The sequence below is a fragment of the Lemur catta genome, chromosome 21, assembly GCF_020740605.2.
Source record: "Lemur catta isolate mLemCat1 chromosome 21, mLemCat1.pri, whole genome shotgun sequence".
Classification (NCBI taxonomy): domain Eukaryota; kingdom Metazoa; phylum Chordata; class Mammalia; order Primates; family Lemuridae; genus Lemur; species Lemur catta.
In genome coordinates this window covers 15,738,106-15,763,053 of record NC_059148.1, presented here as the reverse complement: position 1 = coordinate 15,763,053, position 24,948 = coordinate 15,738,106, and the positions used below count along the sequence as shown (strand labels likewise).

Here is a 24,948-nt window from a genome sequence, read left to right as displayed (position 1 = left end):
GCTTAGGAGATCCTAGGGGCAAAATCATTAAGGAAACGTGTTTCAGAGCTTGGGCATCATGGTGGGGGGCTCCTTGCCATGGTCTAGAGTTGAAAAGAAATCCGTAGTTTTCCTTTGCCAAAGGCCAGTTTCTCAGCAGCACCTCTAACCACTTCTGTGTAAGAGGGAAAAGGGATGAAGAAGGGATAAACCACAGGGCAAAGAATTAGAACGTGTTAGCAAATGCTACCATGCGGAACACTCAACTTTATTCACTTTATTTATATATTTAACAATTCTAAAGTATTTACTTCTTGCTTTGACAAAAAATGAAAAATATAGGAGCAATGACTGACTCCTCTTTAGGAGAAAAGGGTTATATGTACAGCTACGGAGAGTTACGGTTCCTCCTTTACATACAAAGGAAAATATTAAAAAAGTGCTTCATTGATCAAAAAAGGGCTAAAAGTCGCAAGCATTTATTCACACTGTACACATCAGACCCAAGAAACCCGTATCATAACCTCTTGGCACCTGTCACTAGAAACTGCACAATCTTCAATCAGACCGACTTATCCCCACCTGCACGACCAGACCACACAGAGTGCGGAGAACTACACCTTGTTTCCCTAGACTCAAACTCCGAGCAACCTGCCGCCGCTGGAGGTCAGAGATGTGCGCAGATGCTCTGGGCTTTGCCAGGACAGACAGCGCCAGGAAAGGCTTCTGGGCCACACCTTAATCACACTCAGGCACACACAGGAGCCACCTTCCTGAGACACAACTTGCCCTTGGCCACAGAACTGCTTCCAAGGGGGAAGGAGAGTACAGGGCAGGGTCAGAACTTAGGCTTCTCTGCCCTGTCACCAGTTAGCAGCTTTCAGCAGAGCCAAGCATGGCCCTTCCCCAAGAGGGAGGGCAGGCACAAAACATGGATGCCAAGATTACAAAGCACAAACCCTAAACTCCTCTCCACCCTTCCCACACTCACCTCCACCACAAATATTCTTGATTTAAAGCTCTTTCTGGACCATATCAAAGCTCACTGAGGAAAGGTGCCCCAAATCTCCTCCAGGCCATGTCACTTCTCTAAGGAACCCTGCAGAGTCACCAAGTGGCCCTTCACTGCTGGCCAGCAGCCAGACACATGCCTCCTCAGGCAGCCAGGAGCAGGGAAGAGGACTGCTGGGCCCTTCCTGCTGCTCCAAGAAGAGGAGGAGGAAGGCTGATTGTATGGGGACTTGCTCCCTTTCCAGAGGCTTGTAACTCTAAAGGCTGATTCTACCCTCAAGGGGGAGATCCATGATTTGTTTGGCTTGGGAAAGGGGGATTTTTGGAACCCTGAGTCTGGATTTCCCTGTGCTGGCCGAGGAAGAGAGATTATTTGGGGGACCAGGCTCTGGAAGAGGGACCCAGGTGTGCCTGGGCTCAGGGCAGGCTTTGGCCTTGGCCATGGCATTCTGGCCAGTCTGCATTCTTATGCCTGAGGGTGGGAAGCGCTACAGAGCCTGGCCCAGGGAGGCAGCCCCCCGAGGGAGCCCCAGACAATCTGGGTCAAGTTAAAAACAGAATTCCACAGGGGACAACATGCTGGTGTGACCCATTCCCAACCCCTCTCACCTGCCTCAAAGGAGCATATACCTTCCTTCTCCAAAGGGGGGCCCCTAAGGAGTGCCATTTACCATGTGCCCCTCCCTCCAAATGCCAACCCCAGTTATCTGTGAGGTGGGGCTGGCCCAGCCCCTCTCAGGAGGGAGACGGCACCAGGCAGTGCTCTTAGGGAAGTCGCTTCCAGCCTCCCCAACCGCGAAGGTTTCCCAAACAGCTCTGATGTGGCGGTGGCATGAGGAATGGTCACAAATGTTAGCACTGGCTTTCTTCCCAGCTCACTGTCTCAGATCTCCACTTCTGGCTCTGACCAGCCTCCTCTCACCCAGAAGAGCCAACCAAGCCATCCCTCAGCGTCACCTGACAACAGGCAGCTCAGCTGTTACAGAGGGCCTGGCATCCTCTGGTCTTCCATCCAAAAAAAAAAAAAAAAAAAAAATTAAGACAACCAAGGGACTTTTTTGTTTTCTGAAGGCAGAGAGGAAGGATGGAAAAGGTAGGGGCGGCAGGGGTGGGGGTGAGGGACAGGAAAAGAAAAATCAATCTACAATCCAGTGGTACATCCCAAATTTCTGTCACTCCGTACAGGTAGTTCCATGCCCCCATTCCAAGTGCACGGGCTCTCGGTCTGCCCAGGCTGTGTGGACCTGTCAGAGGAATAGCATCTTGGCTTCTGCCCACCCCAGGTCACTGAGCTTCAGTTTGAAGTGGCAGCAATGGGCTTATCCAGTTCAAGGTCAATGCTGGAGCTTGTGGGATGTAGGCTGCTATAGCAAGACTTGCACACTCGACTGGGTTCAAAGAGCTGCTGGCTGGGAACCGGAACTTTCTGGTTACAACAACTGGAGCAGAATACGTTCCCACAATTCCTTGAGATGGGAAGAAGAAATAAAACAATGTTAGTTTTGGCTAGCAGGTATGGGGTGGGGAAACCAACTTCAGAAGGCAGACTTGGCTGTGTAGGTAATTTGGATGTGCTGGAGACTCCTCTGAGATCAAACACTTTCATTTGTCTAGACCAGGAACAAAGTGAGCAGGAAGGACGTCCCTACCTAGTCGGTCATGCCACTTTCACTCCAGGGCCAAACATACTTGGCTGCCTCACCACTATGACTCGAGGTTTCCAGGTATACAGGAAGATGCTGCTCGAGAGAGAGCTGTGAGAACAAATGGACCCAATAATGGGTAAGTCCTGATCCAAGAAAACCCAGTGGCCACATCCACCTGGACAACGGCCTCTGTGTAGCTTGTGATCACTGAGAGGCCGGAGTCAAATGGAGCTGCCTTCAGGCCCTTCAGATGAGAGAAACTACTCAGCCCAGCTGGGGAATGAGGAGCCTTGCCCGAGGGCCACTTTCCCAGGGGCTCAGAGGCAGCAACATGAAGGGTAGACTGCTGCCATCTTGGATTGCTCTGCCAGCAGCATGCAAAGCTAGGAGACAAGCAGCCCGTGATGCATGCTCAGAGTGAAGAGGAGAGGTAGAAGGACAAGAGCACAGATGAACACACGTGCACACACATACCCCTTATTAGACAGGTGTCAGTCAATTATGGCTCACTCCCCTGCTCCATGCATCTCCAGAGAAAATCAGAGCTCTACCATAAGGCCTGACTATACCCAGGGCCCAGCCCTTCCTCTCCTCCTCCCCTGAAAGTCCAGCTCTGATGCATCCGTGCCACACAGATGTGTACACCCAGACAGTTGCCCGTCACAGCTAACAAGAAAGGGAAGTGGCAGAGGATGAGTTTCTGCCCATCTTACAACCCTACATTTGCTGGGCCCTAAAATACAACTCGATCCCAATGAGCCCAAGAACAAGAAACTCCAAGGAGCTGGACAAGCTCACCGAAGACTAGGGGGAAGGCAGCTCAAGGGAAACCCTCCTTCTTAGCCAGTGTCACTAACTTCATTTACGCTCCTCAGAATGCAAACCTGCTGGATTAAGGGTCACTTAGGCACAGAAGGAGAGACTGAAGACCATTTGGGGACAAAAATACTGCAAAAGGAAAAGGTAGGACACAGTGCAATGGAAGGACAGAGATCTAAAACAAAATCACAACTCTGTTTCTAAAAAGCATGAGTCAGCAAGAACCGTGGTTACGCAGAAAAATTCTGAATGTTTATATTTATTTAACATCCCTGCTGGAGTTCAGCTGCAAAGGCTGACATGAACTTCATCAGTTAAGCTTTTCTGACTTCTTTCAGGGGATCCTGAAAGACCCTAAATGGAGTCTTCATGCTAAAGCAATTATCTGGAAAGATCACCTCTGTTCAGTCCTGGACTCAAAAAAAAAAAAAGGAGGAGCAGTGATGCTATTTGACCCGAAATTACCAGCATCATTCTGGCATCTTAATGAATGACTGATCCAAAAGAAACAGCTCTGACAACCAAACTGGCTCCCACAGGAGACCAGCCCCTGCTGAAACACTACTTTTTGTCCCAAGCAAGATGGCCTGGCTGACCTGTGTGGTCAGGAGGGGAGGACATGGCTGCAGCCTGACACCCTCAATGGTCTCCTCAGTCAGCTGCTTTCAGTCCCCCCACGCCCACCTGCCTGCCTGTGGACCCCAGCCCAGGCTTCACCCCAGTGAGTGCAGAGAGGGGGGAATGACAGCGTTAGTGTGAAGTTATTGTAGATGTACAGACATCACAGATAGGTTGTTGCATATGCTCACCACGTTTGATCAACACGGTCAGCGTCCCTGCAAGGAGGGGAGAAAGAGCTCAGGAGAAGCCAACCAAAGACATTCGGGCACGGGGTGCAGGGTGGGGAGATACATGGTCCCAGAAGCATCATAACTAGGCAAAGAGGTTGTTCCATTTTCAATCCAGGTTCACCCGTGTGGGTGAGCCATGGCATGACTCAGATAAACGTCTTATCCCAAGAACACTCAACATCCACCAGACAGTTGCCATGCCAGCTGGGGCAAAGCATCCCTAGTAACTACTACTCCAATCCAGAAGGAAAAAGAAGTCAGGAGCCTTAAGGATTGGAAGACTCTGTCCTTAGCTGTCCCTATTGCTCCCCCCAGCTACAGCTGCTCACCAATGGCACAAGGGAAAACAAGTTTAGAGTCAGGAAGCAGGGAAGGGGAGTAGGAAAATGCAGTTCCCTGCCTATAGCAAGAGAACTATTTTTGCTCATGGCAGCCATGTGGAATGGGAAGAAACTTTATGCTGGGAATAAGAAATGGTGGTTCCAGTGGTGGCTACTGCTCTACCAATCTGGGAAACAAAACAAAAAAGGCTATCATTTGCACATTTTGAAATTTAATAGTGATCGTTCTGAATTGGGACAAAGATACCAAATGCAGTTCCGCAAACACTAATTTTGGAGGCCCAGAAGATCAGACCCTAGGGGTCTGCACAGACAGAACACTGCCAGCCACATGCTCACAACCTCCACTCTGCAGGCTCTGTGGGCCAAACTTCAACCTCCATACCCAGCCCACCCTACCGCATCCCGCAGTGGCACCTGCAGTGGTGCTTCCTGCTGGCGAGCCAGAAGGCACTGTCACACGAATAGCAGTGGGCAGCCAGGTGGTCAGGGAGCCAACGGGTCATCTGCAAAACACATGGGACCAGGTTAGTGACAGGAGATGAGCCACAGAGCTGGAGCCAGCAGAGCCAGGCTGGGGCAGCAGGAGTCACAAGGACCACATGAGCTCCAGTGGCACCAGCCCAGTAGGTTTGATGTCAACAGTACAAGAAAGGCGTCCAAATCGTTTCCCTGGAGGGGACTCCAATCTCCCCTGAGATAAAATGGCAGGCAGCAGCACCCTGGGTCACTGTGAGAGCTCGCAAGGCTCCAGTTCATAGAGGCAAGGAAGAGGGAGAGCAGCTTGCTGAGTCTCCCTGGCTCAGAAATTCTAAGTTTGATGTGGGTTTACAGAAGCTGAGATGCCAAAGGCTCAAGGCTAACCGTGCTATGAGGTTCTTCCTTGGCCGGGGGATAGGGTAGGGATGGGAGTGGAGAAGAACCACAGAATGTTAATAGTTGCATACACGGCACTCAGAGCAGGGGCTGAGCCTGTACCTCTGTGTCCTGTTTATCCACCTGCTCCCAGCTGGCTTCAGAGAAAATCTCTGTGCTGCAGCGAGACAAACAGCTCTGATCCAGATTGCTTTCCGAGTCGGGGATTGAAGTCTGTTGGCAAACAAACACAGCTGAACAGAATGAACCTGGTCTCCTCACAGAAGAAAGGGCTTGGTAAAGGAGGTGGGCCCGAGTGATAGGGCTGCCAAATCTGCAGATGCATCAGCCATCAAGAACGGGGTTGGACAGGGACAGGAATGGGGCTGGGCTCAGCTGGGAGAGGGACACACGGGTTATGTGTAGTGACTGTATGCAGTGACTCTGGAGTGGAAAGATAGGCCTTAGGGTTATAGAAAGTAAGCGAGAGAAAAGTGACCAAAATGGAATGGGAACTCTAGAGTGTCAGCTGCTCCAGTGGGCCTGTCAATCCAACCCTGCCACTTGGTTAAAGCTGAGTGCTTTGGCCATGCCCTCCTTTCTTGGGAAGACTCTTTGAGAACATGAAAAACAATCATTAGCATAAAGGAAAAGCCAAGAAGTCACTCTGAATTGAAAGTCATCAGATGTGCCCGCCTTTAATGTATGCTGACCACTTCAGAGCCAGGCTCACACTTACACTTCAGTCTACTGAGTCAGACCCGCCCAGAAGCACCTCCTTGAGAACCTCCCCTCTGGTATCCCCATTTCTAGCCACCAAGCCCCATCAGTGCTAACTCCTCAACAGTGCTAGAAACCAATCCCTTCTCTCCATTTTTACTGCCAGCACCTGCCTCGGGGTGGGTACAAATAGCTGTTTAAAGAGAATGAAACCAAGCTGGACATGGTAGCTCATGTCTGTAATCCCAGCACTTGAGGCTGAGGCAGAAGGATCACTTGAAGCCAGGAGTTTGAGACCAGCCTGGGCAACACAGTGAGACCCCCATTTCAGAAGCGGGGGGAGAGACCAAGAGAGACGAGAGAGAGAGAGAGAGAGACCAAGAGAGAGAGAGACCGAGAGAGAGAGAGAGAGACAGGCAGGGAGGGAGGGAGGGAGAGAGAGAAATAATAGAAATAGAAATAGAAATAGAGAGAAGTAAACCTTTCTAAGCTACAGCCCATGTCTGGGAAGGCTAATACTTTACTAGCTACTAAGGTAAGACAGGAACTACAATTTGATAGGAATACTTGGCATTGCCCTACAAATGTCATGCTGCCCAGGAGTTCAAGCCTTTCTGAAGACATGTGATCCTCCTGTCCGAAGAGATTTGATCAACCATGTAGTGCGTGCTCTCTTCCTTTCTCTAACTGCCTAAGAGGACATCTGTGGAAAGTAGGCAAAGCAGAAAAGCAGCGGCAAGCTGCCAGTTACATGGCTGAGGCTGATCTCCAGCCTCTCTCCACAGGGCTACTCTGGACCTTCCGAATCCTTTTGGAAAGCTGTACTAATCACCACGCACTGAGCACAAACCGTGCCTGGCCTCAGTGTGCCCTGTCTCCCTCAGGCAGCTGTGGAGGAACCAAAGCCTACTCACCACTTCATCCCCAAAGTCCCCATTAAAGCGTAGGGAGCTGGTCAGGTACTGGCTCTCCAGGCGACTCTTCAGCTCCTGAACTTGTTTCTTCAAGGTCTCCACTTCCTGTTGGTGGCCTGACTCGATCTGACGCAGGCGCTGCTGGATCGTGTCCGTGTACACAGGCAAGCCATCATCGTCCAGGTGGCTGCGGGAAGGCTGGTCAGGGCTACCACTTGCAGACGGCCTTCCAGAGTGGCTGTGCAGCCACTTGTGGTGCAAGTTCCTTGAGTGTAAGTGGGCAGAGCTGCCGCTTGTAGCAGACAGCTGGCGGCTGAGCAAGTCCTTGTTCCTACCAGCCTCCCCACTGGCGCAGTGCCCGTTGGGTGCGGGGTACTTCTGGAGGGTGCTAAGCCTTGGGGGCTGCTCTGAGGCCTGGTTTTCAGTCTCTCGGGCACCGTTGCACACAAGCCCCTCTTTACATTCGGCTAAAGGCAAGGCACAAGGGGAACGTGTTGGACTGAGAGTGCTGCCAGGGGAAGTCCTGTGCACCAGAGACCCCACCTGGGGCCTCTCAACCAGGCTCCTCTCTGAAGGCCTGGGCTCCGTGGTTTGGGGAAGCACGTCCTTGCTACTGAACCTGCCAGTGTTCACCACGCAAGGGCTATGGTGGCCTTGGGGCCCACTCTCTGACTTCACCTTATCGTCCATTAACATGTCCATGGAACTGTCCAGGTTTGGTCCTCTGGTCTCAAATGGGACTTGGGAAGGTAGAGAATGTGACTGTGAGGTATCATAGCCAAGTTTTTCATCTGTTGGGACTAGAAGAACTTTTTCCTCGTTATCCTCTGCCATCTCTCCTATTGGAAGCTGCTCCACCGGGACCTCCTGGGAATTCTCTCTGCTGGGTGGGGCCTGGAGAGAACTGGGGAGAACACTGTGCCCACCCTGCTGTTCAGGAACACCCTGTGAGAACAGAGACGGGCTTGGGCCCGGATTGCTCTTCAGAGCGGCATCACTCAGTTCTGGGTCTTGCTGAAGTCCCATGGCTGAGCCCTCGGGCATCTTCCTCCTGCTCTCCTTTGCTAAGAGAGCCTCCTCTTTGACTTCCTGCATCTCGGTGCTCCCCCTGTGGGCAGACTCCTCTACCCCACTCTCCTCTTTGGTGGCTTCTTGCAAAATGTTCTCCATCTGCCCCTCGGCCACTCCAGCTGCGACAGACAGCTCAGCACCCCCCAGCACTCTGGTGGGCTTCCCCAGGCTGTCAGCAGCAAGAGGTTCCTCTCCAGAGCCGGCCAGGCTGCTCAGTTCCAGCGAGCGCCGGTGCTCCTGCCACTTCTCATTCAGGCTAGGGTCACTGCTGCGCCGGCTGGGCAGAGGCACTGTATTGTCGCAGGCTGTGGTCAGATTGTCATATGATCTAGTCTTTGGTAGCCTAAAAGAAAGGAGTTTGGGTGAAATAAGAATCTCAGAGACTATTTCAGAGGGAAGTGGGAGACGACAGGTTTTAATGGGCTGTCGTTTCATAATTGGGCCCATTATAGCTACTCATGGAACTGTGGCACTCCTGGAGTGAGGCTCAGACTGCTAGAGCAGCCAAGCCGAGTCCTCCTCCTGGTCTGCAGATTCCTCACACCGCCCTCACCCCACGCCCCATACATACAGATAAGCTAACAGCAAATGCTATTTTTAAAAAGATGTGCTTCACGATGCTGCTGTTTCTCAGCTGGAGGCAAAGTAGCATTGTTGATTTTTTGATATTATAATATTTTAAATTAATGTATTATCTATCAATCTGAATTTAATAAAGCTAACTCACAAGTGGCAAAGCCAAATTCTCTATCATCTGACTGCATTTGCCTTTCAAGCCTCAGATGACTAATTATGGCAGGAAGCAGGACCACAGAGCAGAGGGTGAAACAAAAACCAGGGGGTCACGGAGAACTCAGAGGATTTGCTCCATAACTGAGAAACTGCTCAGTGCATGCAAAAGGAAGGAAGGAACAGGGCCCAACTCACTTCCAAAAACAAGGCTCTTACAGTTTCATAGCCCAGAAATTGTTACAACTTCCCTGAAAAAACTGTAGACATCTAAGAAAGATGTTGTAGAGCTAGACAATGGCATGATCTCTGGCCATTCCTGGGCACATCCCAACATACCAATCTACCCAAACAGGACGTCAGGCCTGTGGCATGACCCCTGGGCTCACCGGCTCAAGGGGGGATCCTCAGGGCTGGTGCCTGGGGCTGGGTATGGTGCACAGCTGTCATCCACGGGGGTGGACGGGGACGGGCAGGGCAGGTACACCGCATTCCACAGCATCAGGTTACGCACATGGCACACAGGGTACAGCACCTGAGGAGAGAGGGGAGTATGCAGGTTTAAACATGTCCCAGTAAGTCTTCTAGAAATGTCTGGAAATGAGGATCAAGAACAAGCACCCAGCTGGAACACCCAACAGGGCTAGCAGGGTCTCCACAAAGCGGCAGCATCGGTGGATGCAGGTCTATTTTACATGACAACCAATACAGGACTAGAGATTATACATGGCAACATTTTTTGCCTAAGAGCCCCTTGTGGGCATGGATATCTAAAAGATTTTTTAAGGATTCCTTTCTCAGGTCACCTTTATTGAATGAATGACTTTCAACATCAGCTTGATCTGTTGCTTTTACTGCATAAGAAAGCGAGTCATTCTGTTAGACAGTGATTGTCTGTTCCTCTGATACAAAAGCTTGGCTTCAGTAAGACACTGTCAAACCTGTTTTATAGGATCATTTAAATTAATCATGTGAAAAGGAGGAAATTTTCTTCCTGTACTGTTATTTCCCCGGCAGGCACAGTGAAGGAGAAAGAGAAACAGTTAGCTTGTATCTTTTGACTACTTAAATGTAATGAGAAGCATATTAATAGTCCAGCAAAGCAATATAACCTCTAATTAGCCTCCCTTTGACTTCTTTAGGGTCTAAGGTACATTCTGACAAAGGGAATATTATCATGTCTTGACACACAGATGTACATGCCCTCCTTTTCTCTGCTTAACAGAAGGTTCCTCTGGGGAACAAAGTCTTAAGGGGCTTGCCAGATCTCCATGTGGGCAGAGACTCAAAAACACATATGCCCATGTCATACACAGTTTCCTGCTCTGAGACAGAAGCTGCAGTGGGTCTCACTGCCTGTTGACAGAGGGAGGGTACTATGGGCCTGGAGGCAGCTCCTTCTGAGCTGTCAGTGGCATCCAGGAAGCAACTTAACTGCCTCTTCCACCCATTAGACAGAACATGCTAGAAATAAGCTCTGGAGGTGGTGCTGGAAAAGATTCGGGTGTAGGGTGGCAAAGTAGAGATGTATTTTAAACCTCCAGGTCAGAGCACCACCAGGAAGCTGACCATTCTCAGGACAATGGTAGGAAAGAATGGCACCAACCCACCTGGAGATAGCAGAGATGCCTTCACAAACACAGTCACTACTCAAAGGCTCCCATATGTCCCCCACCCCCAAATTCCTTCCCATCACAGAGGAAAGGCTGATGGATACGTACGGCTTCTGACTGAGAGGAGTACAGTAGGTTTCTGAAAGCCTTATTGCCTGCCCGAAGAAGCGACCACACAGAACATGTCCGTTCCTGAGTATGCTTTTCCCCTCTCTCCTTGGCGTTGTTGCACAGGAATGTTCCAAAGAGGCAGGAGTAGGTATGCTGCACCAGTTTCACCTATGGGAGTCCAATCAGGCAAAAATTAAGCAATAGGGCATGCATTTTTTGAGAGAAGGTCAGCCCAGCTGAGTCACCCTATCCTGACATCCCTGAGAGCACTTCAGCTCACCATGTCACATTGGGGGAGCCCAATAAGCCACTCAACAGCCTCCTCATCACACCACCAATTCTAGGGCCTGACCCCAACCACCATCCAAAGACAGATTGTTGGCACCCCCACTCTTCTTAGCTCCCCTGGTAAACAGTCTGAGATTCTGAGTTAACAGTCACTTTCACAAGTGACAAAGCATATGAACTGAGTACAGGAGCAGGTCTAGGTACAACTCACATCTGAGCTGAGAGCACACTTGTAAAACTTGTTCATTCAACAAATCATTATTGAGCATTTCACATGCCCCAGACATGACTATGGGTACTGGCTATGCAGCAATAACTGGCTGGCACTTCTGCCTCGATGGAACCTGCTCCAGCTGCAGGTGAAGGGTAACCAGTGCAACGGTGTACAACAAGGCAGGGTGAGAGGAAGCGGGCAGGTGTGGGGCAGCATGGGAAGGCCTCACTGGCTGAGACCTGTGGAAGTGAGAGCAGGTATATGGGCATCTGGGGGCAAGTGCTCCAGGAAGAGGCAGCTGCACGCACACAACCTTCCGATTTTTGAGTAACAGTAAGGAGGCCAGTGTGACTAAAGGACATTGCACAAGGGGAGAATGGTGGGAAATGACCCTAGACAGGTAACTCTAGGAGGACCCTGTAGGCCATTTTAAGGACTTTGGCTCTTACTCTGTGTGAAATGTAAAATCACTAGAAGTTTTTGAACAGAAGAATGACATTGTCTGTCTTATGTTTTAGAAGGGACTCTTTGCTGGGTTGACTCTCTGGAATTAGGGGAGGAGATGACGGTGGCTTAGACCAGTGTGGCATCAGTAGAGGTGGCAATAAGTAATCAGGTTTTAGATATATCTTGAAATCAGAGCTGCAGAAATCTGATAGACTGAATGTGGAATATAAAAGAGATGAGGACAGGAAAGGTTTACTGCCCTAAACTAACAGAAAGATGCAGTTGCCATGTGGTAAAATGGAAAACTTCTGGAAGATCAGGTTTGGGTAAGGGAGATATAGAAATCAAGAATAAAGTTTTGAACCTATTAAGTTTGCAATACCATTAAGACATCCAAATGGAGACACTGATTAGTCGCATAGTTGGATATGTGAGTCTGCAGTTAAGTGGAGAGGTCTGGGCTGAAGGTGTATAAATGTGGGACTCATCAGCATACAGATGGCAATTAGAGCCACTAGACTGGATGAGAACTTTAGAAAGGAAGCACAGATGAGAAGCAGCCTGGAGGCTGAGCTGTGGGGCATTCCAACATTCAGAACTGGGGAAATTAGCATGAATCAGCAAAAAAGACAGAAAGGACTAGCCACCGCGGTAAGAGAAGACTAAGAGCAAGGAAGTGCTATAAGGTAGCTGAAGAGAAACCAATTCAAGAAAGAAGCAGTTAAACTGCGCCATATAGTATGACAGATCAAAGATGAAGACTGAGAACTGATCACAGGATTAGCAACATGAAGGTCACAGGTCACTGGTCACCTTAACAAGAAGAGCTTTGGTAAAGTGTGGGGGGTGAATGCCTGATTGGAGTGGGTTTAAGAGAGAATGGAAAGAGAGGAGTCTGAGATAGCAAGGGTGAAAGACTTAAGGAGCTCTGTTCTAAAGGGGAACAGAGAAATGGGATGATATCTAGAGGGGAATTCTGGACCAAGAAAGGGTTTTGATAAGATGGGAGACACTACATCACACTTGTATGCTGACGGTTGCAGTCTGAGAGGGAGGGAAGCATGCTGATGAGGAAGGCAGAAAGAAGAAATGCTGGAGCCAGTCAGTGGAACAGATCAGAGAGGATGGGAGCTGTACTGGCAGACAGAGGGGCTGGAAAAAGGCAAGGATAGGGTGCAACCTCTGTCAAAGGAGAAGGGCAGAGACCACGGGACAGAAGTAGGGGGTTTGGTAGATGGATTGGAGGGAGCATGGGATTATTCTGATTGCTTCTATTTCTAACTGCTGTCTAGGTTTTCTATCACCCCTTTTAGAAGCTAAGCTTAAAAGAACTCAAGGACTTTATATAACCTAGTATACCTGGATTCACTGAGTAAACAAATGCCTGTTTATGGTTTTGTTTCTTTAATAAAAATGGGAGAAAAATATTGTCCCTCTATTAAACTCTAAAAAGGTTGCATAGTTTCATGTGAAAACTGGCCCAGTAACATTTGTATTGACACCCCCTCAAACTGAGACAGTCTCCAAAACGAAGAATCACAAACCCAAACTCACAAGGAATGCTTCATTGAACTCAAAAGAGCAAGGAAATTGCCTCTGAAGCTGATGAACACAGTCAAGCCACTGCAGAAACACTGGGCAACGCTCATTCAGGTCATCCGAGTTCTCCCCATGACCACACCGGTCAGCAAATTTATGGCCAAAATCCAGCCACTCCATCTCCACGAGGACCTGGAAACCCTGCAGGGAAGCACCCAGGAAAGACCATGTGTGCTGGACTATCCAGACTGCGACAGTCCCGAGCCTGGTGTCACAGACAGTGACCCCCTTTAACAGTCTCCCAGTAAGCCCATCCAGCTCGGCTCCTCGGCCAAAGGCTCTATATCCCTGATAGGACACATGCTTAGGGAAATTTCCCAATTCCCTCAACTTCATTCCATAATCATTGAAAGGGTAATTAGCTGTGCATTTATCTAAGCCTTTCTGGAATCTGTATCTTTAGCCTCTTTCATTCACTATATAAAAGCCACACCTTTTGTCCTAAATTTCTTTTATTTTTAAATTTCTGCCTTTGTTGTTATACTTACAAAGTCATGTTTGTAAAATTCTTCCCCACCTCAGACTTTTTACAAACATTCACATACATTTTAGGGTACTTTATGGTTTTTCTTACATCTTTAACCCAACAGATGGTTATTTCAGAGTAGGGCTCCTTCTCCACAGAACACTGTGCTAATATCTAGGTCTGCTATCATAGTAAGCATGCCAAGGCCCTTTTACAGAAGCCCCATTTTCCTGGGGCAGCCAAAACTTTTCCAAGTAGATAGGCTGCAAAAGAAAATATGTCTATATTATCAATACCTTGTTACCCACAATCTGCCCCATTTTACAAGGCACAAGAACTGTGGCAGGTACCATCACAACTTAGCGCAAGGTAAAGGAACAATGATTAAAAACAAGAAATTTTACTGTCATTAGACCTGATCATAAAACCCTCAGGTTTCCCCCACTCATCCCCTCCCCTTTGGATGCACTGACCTCTATGGTTCGGTAATAAGGGTCCAGCAAGAGCTTAGCCAAGGCCACGATCTGCGGGGTACGGTCCCAGCCATCTGAACAGTGCACTAGCACTGGTCGCTGATCACGATCCACAGCGTGCACTACCAGAAGTGCTGATTTTAGAAGCACAGACAAGTGATGGAGCCATTTAGTGCTTTCAAGAGCTGAGAGCCAACTAAAAAACAGGAGGAGATAAGGAAATACTGATTTTTGACTTATTGCATCATGCCCAATGCCTGTCAAATTAAAAAGCAATTCCTAAAGACTTTTCTCTCCAAACATAACACGGGCAAAACAAACAGAAAACCTCTTTGTGTTTATAAAGCAAGTCCAAGGATGAGACCCAAGCCCTACTATATAATAGGAGGGAACCTTAGAAATAGACTGTGTAGGCCAGGCACAATGGCACACACTCGTAATCCCAGCACTTTGGGAGGCTGAACAGGGAAGATCACTTGAGGCCAGGAGTTTGAGACCAGCCTGGACAACATAGTGAGACCTCATTTCTACCAAAAAAAAAAAAAACAAAAAAAACAATAACAAACAAACAAAAACAACTTAAAAATTAGCTGGGTGCAATGGTATGTGCCTGTAGTCCTAGCTACTCGGGAGGCTGAGGCAGGAGGATCGCTTGAGCTCAGGATTTCAAGGTTACAGTGATCTATGATTATGCCACTGCACTCCAGACTCCAGCCTGGGCAACAGAGCAAGACCCGTCTGTTTAGAAAAGAAAAGAAACAGACACTGATTAATAGGACCACCTTTTGTTCCAAAATCTATATGGATAATTTCTCAGAGAAAATATTTAATATTTTTCAGTACATGATAAGTATGCGCAGTATAAGAAAAATAGCTCTTTCTGGAATCTTCTCCTGAAGGAAATATAGCCACTTCTGAGATATAAAACAGTAAATATTTAATAATCAGCAACTCTGCCCAAAAAATTCTCAAAAAAGTAAAGGAAACCCAAATGTATCTATAATAAGATATAAGCTGGATGCCATATGCAAAAATGGTACAGGCAATATTGCCTATTACCCAGACCCTAACTCCTACCACTGTTCAAGCCTTGAATGTTTATTGACTACAACTGGATAGGCCCAACCTAATGATTTAGACTTATGAAAATTAGCACACTAATGGCCACACCCTATTGCTGGGTTTAACACAGACTGGATTCAGCAGGGATCTAGATGAATCTTTTTATGAAAGGCCTTCAGGAGTATCAGATAGCAAGAACTGCCCCTTGGGAGTAATCACAAGCAGATCACACTTGTCTTTTTAACATTTTGTTTCTTGTGCTTTCCCCCACCCCTCCCAATGCCTAAGGAAGAGTTCGGATTTTCCCCAAATGAGACCAGATTTGTAGTTAAAACCACAATCCAGCCCTTCAAACGCTGAATATGAGGAAGGAATAAACACTTCTTCCAGGGACTCTGAGGAAGTTAGAAAGGCCTACTAAACCTTAGGGAATGAGTATGACTTTTGGGAATAATCTAAGGAGGGGGTCTTGCCAGGCAAACAGACAACAGAATGCCATGCATAAGCACTGGTTTCACATAGATCAGTTTGGTCTACCAACCAGAACGTGACTCCTCAGACAGCTAACACTGTGTCTCAGTCACAAATGTACCCCCACCACAGTGCCTAGCATACAGTAAGGAGGCCTACTGTTTAATGAATTCTAAGTCTGTTGTGGGTTAAAATCCAATCTCAAGAAGGCTTTCTATACCTCCTAGTTAGGTACCTGAAAAACATTTTCTTTCCCTGATCAATTATTTATTCTCATTCCTCACGCCTCAAAAGAAACTGAAAGATAAAGCTTAAGGGAGCAAATACTAAATTACTTCCTAGCCCCTGGAGAAACAATAAACAGGAGAACCAGTGTGAAGTTCTCCTGAACCTAACTGAACTATTATTCAATACCAGTTGGTGCTATCCATGCCTAATGGAGAAGCTACACTCCAAAATCTACCAGCCAAGGAGGTACTGCTAAGAGACCCCAAACTCCCTTGTCCTCCTGGCAAACTGAAGTAGAAGCAAGCATACCATTCCCTCTCCCTCCACAGACACGAACATGGGCCTGGGGTTTACTAGCTGTCCTATCACTGCCACAGCTGCTCTTAATTTATAAGGAAGACTTTAATACTGCATTATGATTTGCTGCCAAATACATAAAAGCATTACCTCCTTCTTTAATACCCCCCCCAAGATACTGATATGAACCCGGTTAGGGCTATTATAATTATACCTTTTTGATTCTGAGTTTCAAAAACAGTTTAAGAAAGAATTTTAATACGTGGAAGGTATCAGAGATCATGCAGTATTAATTATATCCTTTTCATTTTATAGACAAGAAAAATGAGACCCACAGTAATTAAGCCACTTGGCCAAGGCCATGCAGTCACAGTTCATGGCAGATCTCCTGGGTCCTCAGCCAGGCTCCTTCTACAGCCCACCTTAGGGGAAAGAGTGCTGCTAACAGGGTCCTAGAACTGTGTAGCAGATGCAAATGGCTAATCCCCGAGGGAAAGCAGCAAGCTCATTTCTTCCAAGGCTTTCCCCAAAGGACACCACTTTACCTCTGGGCTGATTGCAACTATGATGAATTTAATCATTTGCTACTGGGAATCAGTACAAGTGGTTCAGGCAGCATCTGATTTGGTAAATCAAATAAAGACTGCAGCAAAACTTGATCATGAGATTTACTGAACAGGACCCAGGGAAACAACTATGGGCCGCAGCACAGACACCAGAAAAAAAAAATTCTGTCTTCTCTGGCACTGTATCTCTGGCTTTCGGAAACAGTAAAAGAGGGGCTTTTAAATATTTATCTGTCAATATTTATTTTACAGAACACTCCTCCTAATTTATCAACAGTACCCTTAGAGGGTATATTCAAACAGTACCCTTAGAGGAGGTGTTATTTCACCTTCCTCACTGCAAATGCCAGCCATTCATTTTTAATAAGCAATAAAAATCATAATATTTTGAGTAAATAAGAGAGACTAGTTTAGAAATTGGGAGATGTAAAAGGAACTGACCTAATAACAAGTTTAACCCTTTTAGAACATGATGAAAAAATTCTCACTCTTCATGGTAAAACATTCCAGTTCATAGCAGGTAAGTGTCACTACAGGACATCAGAAATCAAAGAATTAAATTACTTCGGGCTGAAAGCAATGTAGAAGGGAAGGGAGAGGTCCCCGAAAAACAAGAAGGCAATGCTTCTGTTTTAAGGGCTGAGATTTGTTCTGTGCTGCACATTTCAGAACCTTCCAAAGGGCTTGATTTTTCTCCCAGCTCTTCCACTGTGCTGTCATGCTTCTCCTAGGAAGGAGATACTCACAGAGACTGAAAGTATAACTAAGTTTACCAAGAAACATAAGGAAAGCCACCTCCAAACTCATTTTTTTTTAAAGAGCAGTGAAAAATGAAAGCCGAGGTCTTACTTTCCTGGATCTGGCATCTGAGTGCACAGCAACCGCAGAGACTGAAAACTCCTCCGAATAGAATGTATGTTTGCCATCCCCATAAACACAACTTCACAGTTTGGGTAATACTCTGGAAAGAACAACAATAAAGAGAACACAAATAAATATGTTGAATTTAAAGCCCACATGGTGAAATTTAAAAGCAGCAAACTGGCTATAAAATATACCTATTGCAGCTGCTGCCTAATGACACTGCAATGTTTCGATGCTTGACTATTTATTAGCCCAGTGCTTTATTACAAGAGGAAAACGGTGCTTTTGAATTTTAGCTGTCTTTTTGAAAAGGGTGAAAAAGGAAGGTTAGATTTGTGAAGAAGATATTGACATAAAAACTCATTTTTAAAAGAAAGACCTATAAACTTCTATCTTACCCAGGTTTACTTCTTGGGCCTCATTTAACTTGTGGCTCTCTCTTCGAAAAGAGCCTGGCAGAACAATGCCTTTGTGCATTCAAATTTCACCTTGGTGCAGATGCTTTCCAATTTCCAACTTAGATCACATCTAAATAAGCAGCTTGGTGCCTCTGCCTACATCATCAGCACACAGCCAGCATGGGGGCGAGGGGGAGGTTCTCTCCTTGGGGAAAGCCAGCATTGCAAGGGTAGAAGTGTTACAAGTCAGGACAGAGACACCTTACTGGAATTCTGTATTTACTGCTGCAATTTCCACCTCAAGTTTTCTGAGTAGAGGCCCTCAGTGAGGAGTTTGCTAGGAGGCCAGTGATGAGGCATACCCTTTGGTCAAAGGCAACAGAAAGTTTTTAGAAGGCTGAGAAATCGAACCCACTAAAGCAGCAGCTTCCAACATGAACAAGCCTTATTAGGGAAGAGGATCTGCTTTCCTTATCATGTACAGGTTGGCACAGGGAAGAAAGATTATGTGGCTTCACTGCACCTCTTCTTCCATTTCTCCTAAGAACATACAGTGGTAAGAATCAAAAGAGAAGCTCTGGCTCTTTTAGGACAGGATAAAGAAGATGGCTTACCACTCATTTCAAACAGAACTAAGTTTCAGATGGGCATGGGCTAGAGTAGACACTTAAGGAAAGGGCATAGGGGACAAAGCACCATACACCTCACCTGGGCATTCACAGCCGCCTCCTTTGGCTCGGTTTGCCACAGCTGCTGCATAGGAGCGTGCATCCAAGATCAAAAGCTTCTGCGGTTGAATGGCTAAACTCTCTGCTCCTGAAGTATTTGACAAAGAAGAATCTAGGGACGGGGGGGGGGGGGGGGGGGGGGGGGCACCAATTGAACCTGTTTCTCCCACAACTGTGCAAAATTAGAACCATAGCACATATTGGGATACAAAAAAACCTCTATAAAATGAAACTCCCTAACCTGAACCCTTGATACAAAGGACTTCTCCTGTCACTTTATATTCTATCTTGCCTTCTTACAAAAGTTGATGGGGATTTATTCTCAAAAACCCCAACTCCCAGAGCACACGTGGGGTCCACATAGCCCAATCTTCTGTACTTCATTTCTACACCTATGGTCCTTTCACAAAGCCCAATATTGCCCCCCATGGTCTGGAGACGCTGCAAGTTCCCTATCACATAAATATTCCATATCTTGTCATGATAGCAAGAAAGAAAACAAACACTCTAGTCTCTGAAACCAACTTTGAAACAAAGGGTCTTCTGGTCTTTGCCAAGACCCATGACTCCTCAAACAATCCCATCAAGTTCAGCATCATACTCTCTTCTATAAAGTTAACCTTATGTTTTCTAAGGAAAAGGTCATTTCAAGAAAAAGTTCTCAGATGCTATAAAAATTGTCACCATGGGTTCAGGGAGCACCTTACCAAACTCCACATCAGAAAGGTCTCCCCCATTGGGAAAGTCTCGAGAACTGTTCCTAGTTGACAGCTTGCTGCCACTCGATCGGGAGTCAGAGGCACAAGCTTTGGCTACTGACTGCACCAGGTGCTCATCATCTGCATTTCGCCAGCCCCACCAGCTAACCTCCGGCTGTCCACAGCGGGCAATGACAGCTCCATTGCTCTGGTGCCTGTGCAGGGAATAAGAGACAACAAACTGTAACCATCCCAGGGGCCCCCATTCACATGCTCTGTACTCACACAAGAAATAAAAGTAGTGGATTTTAAGTGCCTTAACGAACAGCCTGTCTCTAGGTAAGTGCTGGGTTAGCTTTACGTTCTCTCAGTATTAAAAAGGACAGAGGTCTTAGGCATCAACAAGAATAAACAAAACCTATGCATATCCTTCCCAATTATCAGAGATTTTTTGTAAAGTTACCAACAAAATGACTGTGTACTCTTAGAAAAAAATATTCATAACTGAAATGTTTTTGGAGCTTTACTTTTTGGAAAATAAGGTAAAAAATAATCTACAAATACTACACTAATTCTACTACCCAATAATGTCCTGGCAAAAGAGAGAAAAGTGTGTTGCCTCACTGATTTCTGAGGGTCCACTGCAGCAACTGTGCACTCACAGTAGGCTTGGGGATTCTTTTCAAAACAAGATCCCACCTTTGGGATTGAAACACTTACCTGGCCCACAATGAATTGCTTTACAAAATCTCCCACGATTTCATGAGTCACAAACTGCTTTTGTTACAGGCAGGTAGCTCAATGAGCCAGCTACCCTTCCTCAGACTCTTAGAAGTAAAGGAGCAGCACCAACCTCAGTAAACCATACTCTGACAGGTTCTTTTTCAAGAAGACAGACCAGAAATTGTACTCATAGTATACTTTAAGATGCTATTAAAACCCAGGCTTTTCCTAATTAGGCAAACTTTAGCAATTAAAATGTTAGAAAAATTGTCTTATTTGGCAGTAAAAAGGAATAAAGTTCTGATACATACTACAACATCAGTGAAGCTTGAACATGTTACGCTAAGTGAAAGAAACTAGACACAAAAGACCACATACTATATGATTCCATTTATATGAAGTGTCCAGAATAGGCAAATCTATGGAACAGAAAGTAGATTACTGGTTACCCAGGGCTAGGGTAGTTGGGGAGGGAATGAGGACTGCTAATGGGTATAGAATTTCTTCTTCAGATGATGAAAATGTACTAAAATTGACTGTGGTGATGGTTGCACAATTTGGAACATAGTAAGTTACTAAGTTGTACACTTTAAAGGGGTGAACTATATGTGGCATATCTCAGTAAAGCTTTGTTTCTCTAATAAATCAGTTCACTGCAAAAATAAATTATCAGAATCAAAACCCAGTAAGCAAAAAATTTAAATAGCCCCCAATTCTATTCAAAGGAAACTCTCTATGTCTTACTTTCCTTTAAAAATTGTTTCTAAACACATATATACATACAAACACGTATGTATGACATAGATGCATTTAAATGAAACATACTACTGAATCTACTTGTCGTCTTCAGGAAACAATGAGATTTTTTTTAATCATAAAGCTCATGAACCATAAATTAAATCTGGCAATCATCAAATTCCACTGGAACTACCCACCAGTCTGCTTGTAGTTTTAAAATCCTCTCTCACTGGGAGACAAGTAGCTAAAAGTACTTGTATATTGCCAACATGCTCAACCAGCTCACATGTTGAATGGAGCCAAACTAGAAATAAAACCTGATTCTTAAAATGACCCCTAGTAAATAACAGGCACTGGGTAACTGCTGAGCTGAATGACTCCAAACCTTCACAGAAGGGGCTGGTGGGGCCTTTCCCTAAGCATTCTCTTCCTCTGCAATGCTTCCCAGCAGTGCCCAAGAGGAGCAGTAGATGGCACTCTTCAGCCTGGGTCTTGTGTTTTAAGGGCCACTGGCATTATAATAGATTTCAAATAAGGTATTGCAATTAGCAGTTATGTTTTCTGCAGTCCTCTAAAATGCTTTAGACTACACAAAAGAACTCAAACACTACAGTTAAAAATCACTGAAGAAAAGCATTTCTATCACTTTAACAAATAGAACCAGGAAAAGTATAAAAATTAAGATGTCCTGTAGATAAACCCCCCAGTAAAACAATGAATGCTTCAATTTTACATAGAAACATAATTGTTTCAACTATCCCTAACTTAGAGTTAGGCAAGCTCCCTAAATGACTGGGAGTTTCTAATAATCACCACACGCATAAAGGGGAGCTGTGAATTGCACTACAGATGGGTGTCCCTTTGCACCATCTAGCTGTGTTAGAGCAATCTCTGCCTTCAATAATAAATCCAATTAAGTGCTCTTTTGTCACAGTAGGAAAAAGCCCTAATCAGGCACTGGTTCGGCATAGTGTTGTCAAGTAAGTGCAGCTGGCAAACTCAGGAACCATAACTGTAGCCTACAGAAAACTAAACTCAGTAAATATAAGTCAGATTCAGAGGCATCCTGACACCCAGGCTGACAAAGCAGAAGAGTGGTAGTGTCCCATTCTTCAACATACCCCTTACAAAACTCGCAAATATAGCAACCCAGTTTGGAGCTCAGAGATACAAGACACATGCTCTGAGACAGACACCAGGTTCCAGGATGCCCGTCTGATTTTACATGGACTACACTGAGAACTTTCATTTGTAATCTTTTGAAAGCAGATTTTCTCTAAAAAAAATTGCAAATAAAAATTTTCATTTATGTATTTTCTAGGGTCTATTAGAAAGGGGAAAAAAATCCTCGTGCCCTCTAGAATAAATTTTTATTACACTCTAAGAAATTTTTCTTCAACTAGCACTCTTAGGCTTCTGGGACAAAAGAGAATTCACCTAAAGCCTCTCACTCTCCAAAAATGAGAGTACTTCTCCCTTTTGTTCAAAGTCTGCAAGTCCCACAAATGCCAGGGCTGCTGACCTAACACAGCTACTGGCCAGAGCAGCAACTGGCTGCTTTCCCCATTCTAGTTGGGCTGATCAATGACAACACTCATAAATCCCTTCAGCTTTCACTACTCTCTAATTCCTATATCATCCTTACCACTTGAGTGATAAGTAAATCTAGTGACCTACTTTTCTAGGGGTTTCTGAAAACAAGAGTGATGGAAATTGAGATTGAAAACTTAATGGGTTCCCCTGGGCCAAAGAAAATATCTTTCCATCTCTCTATTCAGGGAGAGCATCAGAATTTGCCTTCAGTGGACTAAATGAACAAGCTGGTTACCTCCATGGGAATTCCACAAGGAGAAAAATCCCTTCCTACAACCTCAATATTTCAGTGGAATGCCTCCTGGCACAAAAGACTTATTTCTAACTAAGCCACTGCATTGGCCCAACTGAGGGAGAGTCAAAAAAAAGTCTGCAAACTAAGAAAATGGAATGGAGAATGTAAACATAACAAGATAACATTGGAAACGTTTCCAGGAGGAGGAGGAATGACTTCTGAAAAATTTAACACAATCCTGCGAGAACTGAGATATTCACTGAATTATAAAAAGCAGCAATCAGGGATACAACCCACTCCCAAGGTTGCCAAGAGAAGCCCAGTGTTTATAGGCTGTCATTTAGATGTCACAGCAGAGCAGCAAATTAAGAACAAGTGTTCCCATTTTATTCATTAGGAACAGACTGAGGTCAGTTGGGGAACTAACTAAAGGTGCCACAGCAAGGAGTATCAGAATAGACTTGAACTCATGTCTGTGACTCCAAAATCCATGCTTCATCACCACGCCACTGTCCCCACCTAGAACTTGCATCCCTTGGCTCTCATGCCTCTGATCTCCGAAATCTTCTATCCAGTCAAGCTCCAGCCTTCTCTTCTCTGAATACTTTTCTCTCAAAATAGAGTTCTTCCATGTATCGAAGTTTCAATCACAAAGACAATCACAGATGACTCAACTCTATACTCCCAATTCTCACTTTCTAGGACTCATCTCTCTGAATCCAAAAGCCCTCCCCTAACATTTGAAGCTAAATGCAGTAACCGATTATCCTGTCACAAAATAAAAGGAGCATCTTAAAATAGCAAGTCCAGCTAACTTTTTTACTAAAATGTCCTTATCTGTGTCAACTGAACCACCAGCTAGTGTTCTGGATGCAGTGAAGACCAGAGTGTCATTGGAGGAGCAGGTTTAGCAATAAGGAAGTAGAGACCTCCCTGGAAAATCTCTGAACCCTCCCCCCTTCCCAGGTTAGCAGCAGCAGAGGTGAAAGATCACACACAACAGGGCAATAGCACCAGCCCAACCTAGGGCTGGTCCAGCGTACTTACCTGTAGACGACAGCAGGGATGCGCTTCCAAGACCTGAAGCTTGCTACACTTTCTAGTTCTTTGTCAGTGATCCAGGCAGGGACTATGAGCTCTTGGGGATAGCTACCACATAACCTAACAGGGAAGATGAGAAAGGGGGAGAAGAGAATAGAAGAGAAGGGGAGAAGAGGGAGATATACTAGGTGAGCCAGCATAAGGATGTTGATTATGCTACCAAAGAGCTAGTTATAAAAGCAAATGAGGAGCATTACTTGAATTTTGGTCCATTAACAGAATGGGTTACTTTAAGTGTTTATTTATGTATATATCAAGGGATACTATCTTGGATTTCCACTTGATGCTGCCTTTTGGGAATGTGGCAATCTTAACTATCAATGGAAAAAAAGGAGCTGGCGTGGGCAGTCTCTTTGTTCTCCATTATAACTCTGTCATAACAAATATATAGGTCATTTTTAACTCCACAAGTGCCCAGTCCAATTAGAAAACAGAGTCTGCGTCCTTTCTACCACACCCTCAGTCTTCCAGGCTTTTGTGAAAGGGAAACATGAAGGACAAAAGTCCACAATTTTAAGTTTCCAAAAACTTCACAGGATTAACTAATTTATTCTTTGATTTGAACCAAACAGAGTGTCCTACTTATAGGTAACAAGTGCAGCCATGGGTATGTGGAACCAATACCAAATGCCAACCTACTTGTTGCATACACAAACTATTGAGCCAGGTTAGTAATGTGACTATGCTATTAATCATAATTTCTATAAAACATACTTCAGAACAAACTATACCCAGCAGAAAAAAGCTCTTTTTTCATTAGGGAAGACAGATGTTAGCTGCATGCTTATGAAGCTGGTGTCCTGGGAAGCACAACTTCTGATAGGTCTATACTTACAGGACAATGTTTCTTTTCAATAGTGAATTTTCCTTTCAATAGTGAAGCCAATAAAGCCTTTAATCCAAATCCTAAAACACACAAACTGACCCCCCCCCACCCCCCGCTCTAGCCTGTCCTATGCATTAGGGGAAGAGGCAGAAAACAAACTGGCTTAGCAGTTGGGGATTTTGAGCATTTTTTCACTAAATTTCTCTCCCTATTGTCAATTTCCAGAAAATAAAGTACAGGTAATTTAAAAGCCACTGAACAAGGAGAATGGCT

The 24,948-nt window shown here is 45.6% G+C and overlaps 1 protein-coding gene across 6 annotated transcripts in view; it reads right to left on the bottom strand.

The window, feature by feature from the left end:
- Positions 1 to 226: 226 nt before the first annotated feature.
- The window catches only part of MTMR3 (myotubularin related protein 3), a 124,252-nt gene continuing 99,530 nt past the window's right edge, over positions 227 to 24,948 (bottom strand). For 3 of the 6 annotated variants that reach the window (XM_045534430.1, XM_045534431.1, XM_045534436.1), the window contains 13 exons: positions 23,796 to 23,909; positions 19,469 to 19,674; positions 18,742 to 18,873; positions 17,621 to 17,732; positions 14,148 to 14,343; positions 13,164 to 13,349; positions 10,658 to 10,828; positions 9,326 to 9,471; positions 7,137 to 8,550; positions 5,626 to 5,736; positions 5,065 to 5,153; positions 4,265 to 4,291; positions 227 to 2,456 (listed from right to left, as the gene is read on the bottom strand). In XM_045534430.1, the coding sequence (XP_045390386.1) occupies positions 2,285 to 2,456; positions 4,265 to 4,291; positions 5,065 to 5,153; positions 5,626 to 5,736; positions 7,137 to 8,550; positions 9,326 to 9,471; positions 10,658 to 10,828; positions 13,164 to 13,349; positions 14,148 to 14,343; positions 17,621 to 17,732; positions 18,742 to 18,873; positions 19,469 to 19,674; positions 23,796 to 23,909 (3,076 nt within the window). In that variant the 3' untranslated portion in view covers positions 227 to 2,284. The remainder of the gene's footprint in view (positions 2,457 to 4,264; positions 4,292 to 5,064; positions 5,154 to 5,625; positions 5,737 to 7,136; positions 8,551 to 9,325; positions 9,472 to 10,657; positions 10,829 to 13,163; positions 13,350 to 14,147; positions 14,344 to 17,620; positions 17,733 to 18,741; positions 18,874 to 19,468; positions 19,675 to 23,795; positions 23,910 to 24,948) is intronic. The other 3 variants (XM_045534433.1, XM_045534434.1, XM_045534435.1) reach the window with 3 other exon arrangements.